The sequence below is a fragment of the Lithobates pipiens genome, unplaced genomic scaffold (genome assembly GCF_037356315.1).
Source record: "Lithobates pipiens isolate NorthernLeopardFrog02 unplaced genomic scaffold, aLitPip1_a1.2 Scaffold_10, whole genome shotgun sequence".
NCBI classification, from domain to species: Eukaryota; Metazoa; Chordata; class Amphibia; order Anura; family Ranidae; genus Lithobates; species Lithobates pipiens.
The window spans coordinates 176363975-176378717 of record NW_027507686.1 but is presented as its reverse complement, the minus strand read 5'-3'; the positions used below and the strand labels follow the sequence as shown (position 1 = coordinate 176378717).

The 14743-nt window shown below is 40.5% G+C and overlaps 1 protein-coding gene across 1 annotated transcript in view; it reads right to left on the bottom strand.

Annotated features, from left to right (window-relative positions):
• Positions 1 to 14743, bottom strand: part of LOC143925937 (mucin-2-like) — a 257039-nt gene that overhangs the window by 95834 nt on the left and 146462 nt on the right. Inside the window, exons 30-31 of the mRNA XM_077450217.1 lie at positions 7515 to 8087; positions 3361 to 3702 (exon numbers count right to left, since the gene is read on the bottom strand). Coding sequence (XP_077306343.1) covers positions 3361 to 3702; positions 7515 to 8087 — 915 coding nt within the window. The remainder of the gene's footprint in view (positions 1 to 3360; positions 3703 to 7514; positions 8088 to 14743) is intronic.

Sequence of the window (14743 nt, the reverse complement as noted above, 5' to 3'; positions counted from 1 at the left end):
TCAAACTGTGTCTTTCCTTTTCTATATGCTATTTGGTTACGGCACCAACATCTTAATTAAGGATTTAATAGTGGTCAAATAAAAGTGACCCATTACTAGTGGATAAACTTGCGCCCTTTTTTCCCCTTTCCCTTTTTGCTTAAAATTAATTCAACAAACGCCATTTGCCCACTACCTGTCTGAAGCTGGACACAGATCTTTGGAGATGTTGTCATCCCCTGGTGCCTTAACATTCCTGTTTCTCACGTACACATTCATCTAATGGCATGCAATGCCAAGCTGCTGCTAACAAAGCAAACAGAATATTGGCATGCATTAAAAAGGAATTAACTCCAGAGATAAAACGATAATTCTCCCGCTCTACAAGACTCTGTACTGGAATCACTGGAAATGGAGCAGGTACAAACAAGGGCAACAAAACTAATAAAGGGTCTGGAGCATATAAGTTATGAGGAAAGGTTGCAATCACTGAACCTATTCTCTCTGGAAAAGAGACACTTGAGAGGGGATATGATTTCAATATACAAATACCATACTGGTGACCCCACAATAGGGATAAAAGTTTTTCGCAAAAGGGAATTAAACAAGACACATGGCCACTCATTAAAATTAGAAGAAAAGAGGTTTAAACTTAAACTACGTAGAGGGTTCTTTACTGTAAGAGTGGCAAGGGTGTGGAATTCCCTTCCACAGGTGGTGGTCTCAGCGGGGGGTATTGATAGTTTCTAACCACACACATAGGTTGGACTTGATGGAATTGTGTCTTTTTTCAACCTCACCGACTATGTAACTATGTAAGTGCACCAGCTTAGCAAATCAACTTCTTTGTGTTGTTTCAGATGTCATGGTTGTCAATGTGGTGTTTGGTGGCATAGGTGCACGAGTTGTGCTATCACTTGTAGGTGGCGAATAAAAGGTTATGATTATTTAATTATGTGTGCCATTACAACATTATCTGTTATTGTACATGGTATATTTATACACAACATATAGCACAAACAATCTGAGAAAGCATAACTTTCTACATCATATGCAGCAAGTTTAATGCTATATACAGTACAGCATTCAGAGCATCAGAGCTCTAAATCAATGACCGTTTAGCGAAACTTAACAGGTATACTTATAAAGCAGTAATTCTAACATCTAACAAACATTCACTACAGGTGAATCTTCATGGGGCATGTGTTTTCAGTGCCAGTAATTATTCACCACCAGCTAATATTTGGTGAAAGTCACATTTACTCCTTTGTAAACATGCCCATCTGCGTTCTTTCAAGCTAAATTGATAAGTAATGAACTACATTGGTGTGCTTTCTTTCCAAACTTTGTATTTGTAACATCTCTCATTTGTGAGTACACAGACTCCAGGTTGTTTGTATACTGTGAGTAGGCTCATTTCAGCCCCACACACTATATTTAGCACAGTATAGCCACTTATCATTATGACACGTTATGTTCTTTTCCTTCAAAGTATCATTCAGATTCAAATGTTGTGAAGAATGAGTGTGACTGGAGCTTTGTGGAGAATTGGCTTTTAGAATATGGCTTATTGTAACAAACCTGTTTAGCTGAAATGGACAATTGTAATGTATGAATCGCAAGTAATAACATTCTATAACCATTATCATTTATCTTAATTTAAGGAGGCTCTGGCGTTGATTTACTTGCAGTGCACTTGTAGCGCAAAGTGTATTTTCCTTTAGCAAATAAACCCCTATGTAACCTTGCTCATGCAGGACAAAGGGGTTTATTTACTAAAGGCAAATACACTTTGCACTACAAGTGCCCTGCAAGAGCACACAGAAGTGCAGTCACTGTAGATCTGAGGGGGGCAGCATATTTTCTTTTACACGATTGGATAATAAAATCAGCAGAGCTTCCCCTAATTTCAGATCACCCCCTCAGATCTAAAGTGACTGCATTTCCAAAGTGGATTTGCCTTTAGTAAATAAACCCCAAAGTGATAGTGCTTCTGCAGAGGGTAACTCCCAATCCCCTAATAAGCAGCTTACCTGCACTCCTTTACAGCCCCTTGCTCCTCCACCAGGCATTTCCAAGTATGGGGAACATGTGGCCTGCTCCCCTATTGTGGCCTATTGTTTGGCCTAATCATTGTCACATGTCCAGGAGAATGATGTCACCACTCCCCTCGGGTTACTGACACAGCCAATTTCAGCTCCAGATAACGAGAAGTTAATAGCTGTGCGGGAGCACAAGTAAGGTGAGTATGGGTTAGGAGATGCCCTTTGCAGAGACACCATTGCTTTGCCCTGCAAAGCGCTGAGCACTTTCCTGTTCATTTGGTCCAGGAGGAATTTGGGAAGTAGAAATTCTCCAAGTGCTATTGCTGTAGAAGTTGTAGCCAAAATTGCTCCAAGATTTGTTTACCTTGGACAGGAGCAGTCAAGAAAGAGATAATAGCTCTGATTTACTATTATTTACAAAGATACAATCATGCATTGATGCCACCATGGATTAATTAACTCTTGACCATGGAATTTATCATTCATCCTAGCTGTACACAAATATTCAAGTAAATTGATTATCCTCAGAATTTATTACCCATGGTGGTTTGCTATAGAATGTATGCTTCATCGTCCAAATGTACACAAGCCAAGTCATGTGATTTGGGGTCTAAGTTCTGAGAGCAATTTTGCATGGAGATGCCATATAGAAATAATATGCATCAAGTGCACATAGCTATAGCTATTACAGATTGTAAAAAGATGTTATTATTTTGAAAAAACATTTTATTTGGAGTAGCAACGATAAAAAAAAATTTGTTGCTACTCCAAATAAAACCTTTTTCAAACCTACTTTGACTGGACACCAGGTGCTTCTTTACATTCACTTTTCTCGATTATGTGCGGAATTGATCCTTCGGCCGTACCCCGAGTCAGCAGCCCAGACCCCAACAGGTCCCCACTCCTTTCTCAATCTGGGCACTAACCTCATGCAGCACATCCTTCCTTCCACATTTCCTCACATCCATAAGCAGTGACCGATTGAGTCAGTCCAGAGCAATCTCCACCCCCAAAGAACAATTTTTTTTTTTAACGTTTCTGTTTGTACAAGAGTATTTTATAAGTTCAATGTACATGGCAATCAAGGACATCACTATACTCACTGAACATTAGTGTACAATCACCTTGATAAGGTATTGGATTGTAATCACACGTGTAAATGAAAACTCACATGTGTTTACTCACACGAGTGGGTGTGCAATCCAAACCTATCCCTATGGTTTATCCTTTCTATTGCATATTTTACTGAGTAAAGCAACCCCAAATGAGTGATTGTTAGTAGCAGTGTTAAACATTTCAAACACAATATTTATTAGTTTCCTTGTATCCCCCTTACTTGTGCTTGGAGAGGTGCTCAGGGTTGTTGTAATAGGTGTAGATTCTTGACAGCAGCAGACACTGATCTCATAATCAAAGCATAGATGTAGGTCTCCCTCCTGGTCATTATTTCGACAAATGAGACCACTGGAGACATTACAGGTCACAAACTGCCCATTGCTTTCCAGTGATGAATTTGGGGATCTGGTTGATCTGCAAGCAATCTGTTCTGGCTTTTCACAAACATCATACCCAGCTTTTCGAATGTTAGCATAGGTCTCGAAATCCCCTCCATTTGGTTCTAATGTAGGGGAACTGACATCAAACCAGCGTGACCACTCACACTTTTTACAGATCGGAACTTCGGGGAAAAAAAAAAGAAATATAAACACATGCATCATTAAAATACAAAGCAAATTGATAATATATCCTGTAATAATAAAACATTATATAGGGGTCCTGGTGAAATCAACATATTTAAAACAAATCTCTTACAAATGAATGCAAATTTTGAAAGCAAGACTTGCACAATGGGCTGTTGATTGATGCCTTCCCACAGTGTTGCTGTAATGCCGCATACACACGATTGTAATTCCGGCCAGAAAAAGACAGATGAGAGCTTTTCATCTGAAAATGTGACTGCATGTATGCTCCATCGGAATTTAGCTGTCCGAATTTCCGCCAGCCAACAATTGATGGCATGTTCTCAATTTTCCAGACGGAAAAACTTTCTATTGGTAATTCCGATGTATGCAATTCCGACACGCCAAAAAATCACGCATGCTCAGATTCAACTACGAGACAGAAGCTATTGGCTTCTGGCTATTGAACTTGCTTTTTCTAGTCACGTTGGAATGTGTTGTACGTCACAGCGTTATAAATGATCGGAATTTGATGTGACCGTGTGTAGGCAAGACAGCTTGAGCCGAATTCTGTCGGGAAAACCATCAGAGCTTTTTCCGACGAGAATTTCAATCGTGTGTACGCGGCATAAGGAAATCTCATCATTGAAATACAGTATTAACTTTTCCGAATTTCAGCATTAAAGTGTGTCCCCTCAGCATAAAACAGTGTAATATGGGCTGCTTCTAAAAAAGTTTACAGAGACCTGGTTTACATTGTAGGATAAGGTGAAGGCATGCCTCCAACATTTCTAAAATCCAGTTTTAGGTCCCCCACAGTGCCCTACAGCAACTAATTGTACTTGCAAAAGTTATCTTCATTTGTGAGGGTTGGTAACACATTTAAAAGTTAGATCAAAAATTCCCTACAACTTTGGTCACACCATTTACCAGTAATTATACAAGGTCATGGTGTGTAGGTGGGCATCCAGGAGAAATCTCCACTTCAGAGATGCCTTTCCTCTTCCTGTCTCTGAACTCCAGACAATGCAATGCTTAACAGCTTTAGGTCTTCAGGAAGAACAGATGTACATGCTCCCTGTTTCTCATCTTCCCATGGAGAAAAGTTATTTCATTGATAACAATGCCTGTAACATGATCTGTGAATGGAGGGAGGTCTGATCAGTCACACGGTCCCTGCCACCATTCACAGATTTTGTTACAAGCATGGTAATCAATGAAATAACTTTTCTCAATAGAGGAAGAGGCAGGAGGGAACGTGTCCCAGTCAAGTCATCTTTACTGATGTTACTGCTGTTCTGCCTGAAGACCCAAAGCTGTAAACATGGAGCATACTTTATTACAGGCAAGTTATTTGACTAACGCTGTAGGATTTGTTTAGCTAAACTTTAGCTTAAAGCTGAATTGATAGATTAATTCTCAACTGTAGGTTGATACTGGGGATTGGGTTTTGTATGGTCAGTCTGGCCTACCAGAGAACTGTTGGATCCATCTGGTGTTTGGCTAGCCAGGCAATGATTGGGTATCACAAAGCCATTGTGTCATGCATACTTGTAGAGCACATTACAGTGCAAAAAAAGAAAAGAAATAAGGAAAACAATTAAATCGTTCCCATCCCCCGTGCTCACGTGCAGAAGTAAATGCATACATAAGTTGCGCGTGCATATGTAAACGGTGTTCGTGCCACACATGTGTGGTATCGTTGCGAACGCTAGGGCAGAAAAAATTATTCTAGTGCTAGACCTCCTCTGTAACGCTAAACAAGTAACCTTTTAATTTATTTAAAGCGAATGTGGAGATTTTTATGAATCATATTAATTTTTCCATATCATGAATGTGCGCAAATTTAAAATGTGACATCTTATGTGACAAAACATTGGGCAAATACCATGTGACATAAAATAATGCAATGATCACTATTTTATTCTCTAGGGTCTTTGCAAAAAATATATACCGGTATTATGTTTGGGGGGTTTCTAATAGTTTTCTAGCAAATAATACTGATATACATTTCTAAATAAAAAGTCTTGGTCATCAAGTGGCTATACTCAGAAGATTTTCATTCAACCAGTTCCCTACCATCGTATAGTCAAATGACAGCGACAGGAACCCTTCCTCCCTCGGTTATATAACGTCCTTGACTTCCCAGCATTGTGGAGAGTGTGCGCACACTCACCACATTGCTGGAGACCCGATTCACGTGCCAGGCAGCCGTGATGTCTGCCGGGCACCCGCGATTGCTCATCACAAAGCAGGGACGTGGATCTGTGTGTGTAAACACACAGATCCATGTCCTGTCAGGGGAGACGAGAACTGATCGTATGTTCCTTGTACAGAGGAACACCGATCTGTCTCCTCCCCTCATCAGAGTCCCCCCCACAGTTAGAATCACTCCCTAGGACACACATCTAACCCCTTAAGCGCCCCCTAGTGTTAACCCCTTCCCTGCCATTGACATTTACACAGTAATCAGTGCATTTTTATACCACTGATCGCTTTAGAAATGTCATTGGTCCCAAAAGAGTGTCAAAAGTGTCTGATCTGTCCGCCGCAATGTCACAGTAAGGATAAAAATCACAGATCACCGCCATTAGTAGTAAAAAAGAAAATGAATAATAAAAATGACAAATCTATACCCTATTTTGTAGATGCTATACATTTTGTGCAAACCAATCATATGCTTATTGGGATTTTTTTTTTACCAAAAATATGTAGAATACATATTGGCCTAAACTGAGGGAAAACATTTTTTTGAAAAATAAATGGGATATTTATTATAGCAAAAAGTTATAAATATTGTGTTTTCTTCAAAATTATAAAATTACAAAATTTATAGCGCAAAAAATAAAAATGCAGAGGTGATCAAATTCCACCAAAAGAAAGCTCTATTTGTGGGGGGAAAAAAACTATCAAAATTGAATTGTACAATGTTGGGTACAATGTCGCACGACTGCGCAATTGTCATTCAAAGTGTGACAGTGTTGAAAGCTGAAAATTGGCCTGGGCAGGATGGGGGTGAAAATGCCTGGCATTGAAGTGGTTAAAGGGATATCTCCCCAGCAAGGATACTGACAATAATAAAAACACATTTTAGTAAAATAGGGAAAGGTAAAAATGTGGCAACCTTTAATTTCTGTCTGTGCCTTCTTGCTTATGATTAGTGATGGGCCCAATGTTCGTGTGAAACGTAAAAAATGGCGTGGCCCCCCAAAATCCATACCAGACCCTTATCCGAGCATGCAGCCTGGCAGGCCAGGAAAGGGGGGGGTGAGCGAGTGCCCCCCTCCCCATCTGAACCATACCATGCTACATAACCTCAAAATAGGGAGGGTACTTTGGGGACTAGGTCCTCTTCCTAACAATCCTGGGCTGTGGTTTTTGGGGTCTGCAGAGGACATGATGTCAGAAGGTAAGGGGTCAGCCAGTTACACCACCAGGTGGCTCCACCCTTGCCTATATAAGAGCTGTCAAAGCAAAGAAAGAGCAGTCAGTAGGGGGCCTCCCATGGAGGTGTAGCTTGACTACATATAGCTGGATACAGTCCAGGGCAAATTCATCTTTACAGCTATAATCTTACTGCAACACAAAACTATTGCAGCACTTTTTGGGTCTAATTCAGAGTCTATTTGCCTTTGTTCTCAAATTTGCACCATTTCCACTTAACTGACTTTGGGGTTGATTTACTAAAACTAGAGTGCAATCCCTGGTGCAGCTTTGCATAGAAACCAATCCGTTTCAAGATTTTATTGCCAAAATGTTAAAGTCAATCTCCCCCTTTGTCTTTACTACTGAATATACAATGTTCACTCACCTGTAGTAGTGATGGATGTTGTAGTGGTAACTGGAGTTGTTTCAGTAGTGGTTGTTGGGGTAGTAGTCATAGTGGTGGTAGTAGGAGAGGTAGTAGTGATGGGTGTTGTAGTGGTAGCTGTAGATGTTTCAGTAGTGGTTGTTGGGGTAGCAGTCATTGTGGTGGTAGGAGAGGTAGTAGTGATGGGTGTTGTAGTGGAAACTGTAGATGTTTCAGTAGTGGTTGTTGGGGTAGTAGTCCTAGTGGTGGTACTACAGTCATAACTGTCATAGTCACAGCAGTTCACTCGGATCTTATAGTTGAAGCACTTCTGCCATAGGCTGTTACTTGGCTGATCACTGTTCTTGCAGATAAGACCATTCGATACATTGCAGTGAACATTTTGCTTCAGATCCTCCAAACTGACATCAGGGGCATTAACTGCTCTGCACTCAATCTGCTTAGGCATACTGCAGAATGTATATCGCTTTCTTATCTCTTCATATGTTTCGTAATCACCACCGTCCAACCCATCGCTTGGCTTGTTGACATCAAACCACTCAGTCCACTGGCATACCTTTTTAGGGACACAAGCTGTGAGGACAAAAAATATACAGGTCATTTAAGGAACATACAACATCTATTCAAAGTATGTATTTGTTTGTCACAAGTTCTCCTACAGTTTCTCCAGATCATGACTTACACAGAAGTACCGATTTTCTCCTGACTCCAGTGACAATACTGGTTGCCAGAGCAGCCAATCACCAAACACTAATGCAGTCATGATGTGAGAGAAAAGAAGCTGAGTGACATACTCCCCAATGCCCAGAATACCGTGTAAGGGTCCTTCTCCAGGTGAATGGAGTGGCCAAGCAGTGAAGAAAGGGGGTATCAGCAGTTGGCAGATTCAATTAAAGTGAACTTGTTGTGTTGAGCTTCAGCAGATGCATACTCTACAGTGCCAACAGAGAGTCATCTACATAACTAGGAGGTGGAGATTCGGGGAAAGCCTGGCTTCAGAACTCAGGGGCTTGCAGTCGGCTGCTATTATATATCAAGGAGACATTTCAATCTTTTCTTACTATTTAAAAAAAAATAAGGTTGTCTGAATTTAATTATATTATAAAGTAAATACAGGCAAATGGTCTGATGTCCAAAATGTTCTCTAAATATCTATACTTTTTTCAATGTTATAGGAGTATGCTAAATGACAGAAATGTTACTTGAACTTACAGCCCCAGTAGGTAAAATTTCAGATAGCAGCTAATAAAAACATGTATGTTTCATATTCTTTGCATTTATATGCATGTACTCAATGCAATGGGGTTGATTTACTAAAGTCAAATCCACTTTGCACTACAAGTACATTTGGAAGTGCAGTCGCTGTAGATCCGAGGGGGACGTGCAAGAAAAATAAAAAAACAGCATTTTAGCTTGTACATGATTGGATGATAAAATCAGCAGAGCTTCCTCTCATTTCAAATCTACCCCTCAGATCTAAAGTGACTGCACATCCAAGTGTACTTCTAGTGCAAAGTGGATTTACCTTTACTAAATCAACCCCAATGCACCTATAGGGGCCTTACTTGTGCAGGAACTGGAACAAGGCACTGCCAGGCACCACCATCTTGGATATAACATGGCCCCAGATGATGCAAAACATATTACATTAAGAATAGAATAAATACAAGGTGCTTCTGAGTAATTTAGGAAGTGTCTGGACAGTTTTTGAATACCAGTATAATTTGGATCGAACTGCTGTGCCTTAGTGCTGTCATATGATTTCCATGAGGTTATGCTGCTGGGAGCTCTTCCCAAAAGTACTACAGCAGCCAGCGTAGGGGTGGGGGGCAGCAAAGAACCAGATGAAAGCTTTGTTAAGGAAAAAAATAAATGCTAATGTTACAGTATTGCCTCAAGGCATCAAAACAAGTCCTAATAACTAGTGACAGGATCTCTTTTATAGAGTACATTTTTCACAATGACCTGTATTATACAAATCGACCTTGCTAATTTTACCATGGTATGGAGCTCCAGACTCGACCAGGGCTGGACTGGGACAGAAATTTGGCCCTGGACTTCATCCAGACCAGCCCACTTACATTTTGAGTGTCCCATCAGCACTCCCTTACATCAGAGTGTCCCATTACCAGCCCCCTTACATCAGAGTGTCCCATTAGCACCCCCTTGCGTCAGAGTGTCCCATGGGCAGCCCCCTAACATCAGAGTGTCCCATCAGCACCCCCTTACATTAGAGTGTCACATCAGCACCCCCTTACATCAGAGTGTCCCATCAGCACCCCCTTACATCAGAGTGTCCCATCAGCACCCCCTTACATCAGAGTGTCCCATCAGCAGCCCCTTTACATCAGAGTGTCCCATCAGCACCCCCTTACATCAGAGTATCCCATCAGCACCCCCTTACATCACAGTGTCCCATCAGCAGCCCCCTTACATCAGAGTGGCCCATCACCAGCCCCCTTACATCAGAGTGTCCCATCACCAGCCCCCTTACATCAGAGTGGCCCATCACCAGCCCCCTTACATCAGAGTGGCCCACTGAGCCATCAGCCCACCGGGAAACTCCCGGTAGTCCCGATGCCAGTACATGCCTGAATTCCCAGTGTAACTGTCTGGAAAATGCCTGGCATCGTGTACACTTGCCGAGTATGAGTTTTAGATGTCGTTTGATTTTTAGGATCGGGGGGCAATATTTTTATTTGATTTTAGGGTACAGTATTTATGTTTTTATTTGCATTGTTTGTATAGAAAAAATGATTAGGTGAACAGTGACACACCCAAAAGCAGCATTTCATAATTAGCAGCTTACCAATTCTCAGTTGTGGTGGCTGCATTCGTTTTCTTTTTTAGAATTTTTTTTTTAATCTTTATTTTAATCATTGTGATCCTAAGACTAAGCTTTCCAGCAAAAGTGGCAGTTAGAGGGTTGAGACAAACCTTTTACTATTGAGAGAGGTGCTTACAATGGTCAGCTTTTATTCTTTTATGTAAAACCTTTATCCCAAAATGAAAAACACATTGCAGTGGCTTAAAAAGTGTTAGCTGGAGTTTGGCATTAATTTATTAGTCAAGTCCATCTAAATCTGCTAGTACATCTAACACTACCCTCTCCTCCGATTGACAATGCTGCTGTCCAAAGGTGTCTTTGTTGCTGTACTCAGTAGAGTGGAGACCAGTGGTGGCCTGTCCATAAGGGCGTAGGAGCGCCGCCCCCACCTGATTCCATGCATCTGGCCCCTAATCTACATGCAGGGCGCCGGACACATGGATTCCAATAAGGCTCTAATTGCCTTAAAAAAGGGTAGGCTCAGGGAAGAGCCCACCCAATTAATATTTCCCCCACACAGTTAACAGCAAGCACCTCCTAGGGACACACTTAACTCTTTGATCGCCCCTGGTGTTAACCCCTTCTCCGCCAGTGTCGTTAGTACAGTAACAGTGCATATTTTTACCACTGATCACTGTAATAATGTCACCGGATCCCAAAAAAGTGCAAAAAGTGTCAGTTAGGTGTCTGATTTGTCCACCGTAATGTTGCAGTCCCACTAAAAATCACCACCATTACTAGTAAAAATATAAATAAATAAAAATGCCAAAAAAAAACAGTTTGTAGACTATAGCTTTTGCACAAACCATTCAATATATGGTTACTGTGATATTTTTTACCAAAAATATGTAGCAGAATGCACATTGGCCTAAATTGCAGAAGAAATTCGATTTTTTTAAATTTTTTTATTTGATGTGTTTTATAGCAGAAAGTAAAAAATATATATATATTTTTTTTTAGCGCAAAAAATAAACACCACAGAGGTGATCAAATAAAACAAAAAGAAAACTATATTCGTGGGAAAAAAAGAACATCAATTTTATTGTGTACAGTGTTGCAGGACCGAACAATTGTCGCTTAAAGTAACGCAGTGCTGTATTGCAAAAAAATGGCCTGGTCATGAAGGGGGTAAAACCTTTCGGAGCTGAAGTGGTTAAATCATCCACCACATTTAGAGATGGGCAAGCTGCAACATATTACATTTTTGTTTTGGGGTGTAATACCATTTAAAAAAAAATATTAAAACGTATGTTTTCTTACTTGCTTCCTTGCTCCCCATTTATCAGCATGCTAAATTTTAAATGAAACCATTCCATTTTCATTACATACCTAATTTCAGACTTAGTGACATTATCACTGGTGTCTGTGCTTCTCTATGCAATGCAAGCAAATCTTGGCTAGTGAGATGAGATGATTGGGTCCTGTTTTAAAGATTTACAGCATTTTGCCTCAGTACTTTTGTAAAGAGCCTCAGCCCTGGTGCAAACATTGGGTTGACTCTTGGGAGAAGTTATACAAATATTTAAAATGCCTTCATGAGTGGCTGTCAGACTGGAGGAGGTGGGCATTTCTAGAAAGCCAGCATTTGTATACAGACCCAACTAGCTACAGGCATAACCCACTTTTACGTACACAATGGGGTTTATTTACTAAAGCTGGAAAGTGCAAAATCAGGCTCACTTCTGCATAAAAACCAATGAGCTTCCAGGTTTTATTACCAAAGCTTATTAGAACAAGCTGGAGTTAAAACCTCATTGGTTTCTATGCAGCAGTGAGCCTGACTTTGCACTTTCCAACTTTAGTAAATAAATCCCATTGTGTACTTAAAAGTGGGGTATGCCTGTAATGCTGAAGCACCAGGACTGAAATTGAATGAATGAAAACAGCAGGCAAGGGACAGCGAGGCTGGGAGGAATGAGCCGGTGATGCCACTCGTCCTGCAGCCAGGAAATGAGATACCTCTATCTATACTGCTTCAGCTTTGAATGCACCCTGCAATAATTTCACAGTGTGAAATCAACTAAGCATTAGAAGTACAGAATAGGGGTTATACAACAACTATGCAAGACTAAAGCTGGACTTGAGCTTTAATATTTTTTTATGACATGTACAAGCTGTAGTAAAAGTCATAACTTGAAGTTAGAGTTGTCATCGTCCATGGAGAGGTGGTTGCTGCTAATAAAGGCAAGAAATTACAATATTGTTAACTGGTTTCAGTATTAGTATGAATCACTAACAAAATATTTTTGACCAATAAGCAAACAATTTTAAGTGTATATAAAATTCCATCTCTAATCGTGCAAGAAATTATACAACCACCATCATAAATTAAAAAACATGACAATAATCCTTTAAAATGGATGTAAACCGATTCATGAAATTTTAGCTCTGCACATATATCTGTAGTGTTTTCTTATCTCTATTCAAAGCACTAAGTCCTGTAGCTGTCTCATGCTCTGTTCTTCTGTTATCAGCATGACAACTTCTGACAAATTCTCAGATGCATGTGATAAAAGTAGACAGGTTTGTATTGAGGAGGATGCTATAAATAGATTAGCAGAGCCCCGAACGATTCAACGAACAGTGCTGAAAGTCTCTACCTATAAGGAGAGGGGGTGTGTGCCTTTCCTCCAATCAGCTGTCTTGGCTGTATGCCCAGGCTTCACTGCAATGCTAACCAGGAAGAGAAAAATTCCTAACACGATCTGGACTTTCTAAAGAATATATAAAGCAGAAGACAATAGATATATATGTAAAACTTATTTAGAGAGATTTGTTTCATCCCTGTGTATCATCTGAGGCTGTTCAATTCACTGATGATTTACATACACTTTAAGACACTTATCCCCAGTTTCCAAAAATGTAGACTTACTGGATATCTAACGTAGGACCTGATGGGATATACAACATACTCTGGCTGATCTACTGAAGGAGTTGAGGATCTTTACTCAACAAATTGTGTGAATATTCACTTCAGTTATCCAATTATGTGAAAAGAAAATTTCAGTTCACTTTGACTACCCAATCTTATGTAAATGATCCGTTAGCTACACAGTAAATTAAAGAAGCAGTACACAAAACGATTTAGCATTAAATGCTTTTTTGTGAACACAGTATTCCAAATAACAAGATATGTTAATAACATGGTCTATTTATAACTGAAATAGTATACAGTGGTGTGAAAAAGTGTTTGCCCCCTTCCTCATTTCCTGTTCCTTTGCATGTTTGTCACACTTAAGTGTTTCGGAACATCAAACCAATTTAAACAATAGTCAAGGACAACACAAGTAAACACAAAATGCAATTTGTAAATGAAGGTGTTTATTATTAAAGGTGAAAAAAAATCCAAACCATCATGGCCCTGTGTGAAAAAGTGATTGCCCCCCTTGTTAAAACATACTATAACTGTGGTTGTCCACACCTGAGTTCAATTTCTCTAGCCACACCCAGGCCTGATTATTGCCACACCTGTTCACAATCAAGGCATCACTTAAATAGGAGCTGCTTGACACAGTAAGGTCCACCAGAAGATCCTTAAAAGCTACACATCATGCCGAGACCCAAAGCAATTCAGGAACAATTGAGAAAGAAAGTAATTGAGATCTATCAGTCTGGAAAGGGTTATAAAGCCATTTCCAAAGCTTTGGGAATCCAGCGAACCACAGTGAGAGCCATTATCCACAAATGGCGAAGACATGGAACAGTGGTGAACCTTCCCAGGATTGGCCAGCCGCCTAAAATTACCCCAAGAGCGCAGCGACGACTCATCCAAGAGGTCACAAAAGACCCCACAACAACGTCCAAGGAACTGCAGGCCTCACTTGCCTCAGTTAAGGTCAGCGTTCATGCCTCCACCATCAGGAAAAGACTGGGCAAAAATGGCCTGCATGGCAGAGTTCCAAGGAGAAAACCACTGCTGAGCAAAAAGAACATCAAAGCTCATCTCAATTTCTCCACAACACATCTTGATGATCCCCAAGACTTTTGGGACAACATTCTGTGGACCGATGAGACAAAAGTGGAACTCTTTGGAAGGTGTGTGTCCAAGTATATCTGGCGTAGAAGGAACACTGCATTTCATAAAAAGAACATTATACCAACAGTAAAATATGGTGGTGGTAGTGTGATGGTCTGGGGCTGTTTTGCTGCTTCAGGACCTGGAAGACTTGCCGTGATAAAAGGAACTATGAATTCTGCTGTCTTCCAAGAGATCCTGAAGGAGAATGTCCGACCATCTGTTCGTGTACTCAAGCTGAAACGAACTTGGGTTCTGCAGCAGGACAATGATCCTAAACACACCAGCAAGTCCACCACAGAATGGCTGAAGAAAAACAAAATGAAGACTTTGGTGTGGCCTAGCCAAAGTCCTGACCTGAATCCTATTGAGATGTTGTGGTATGAC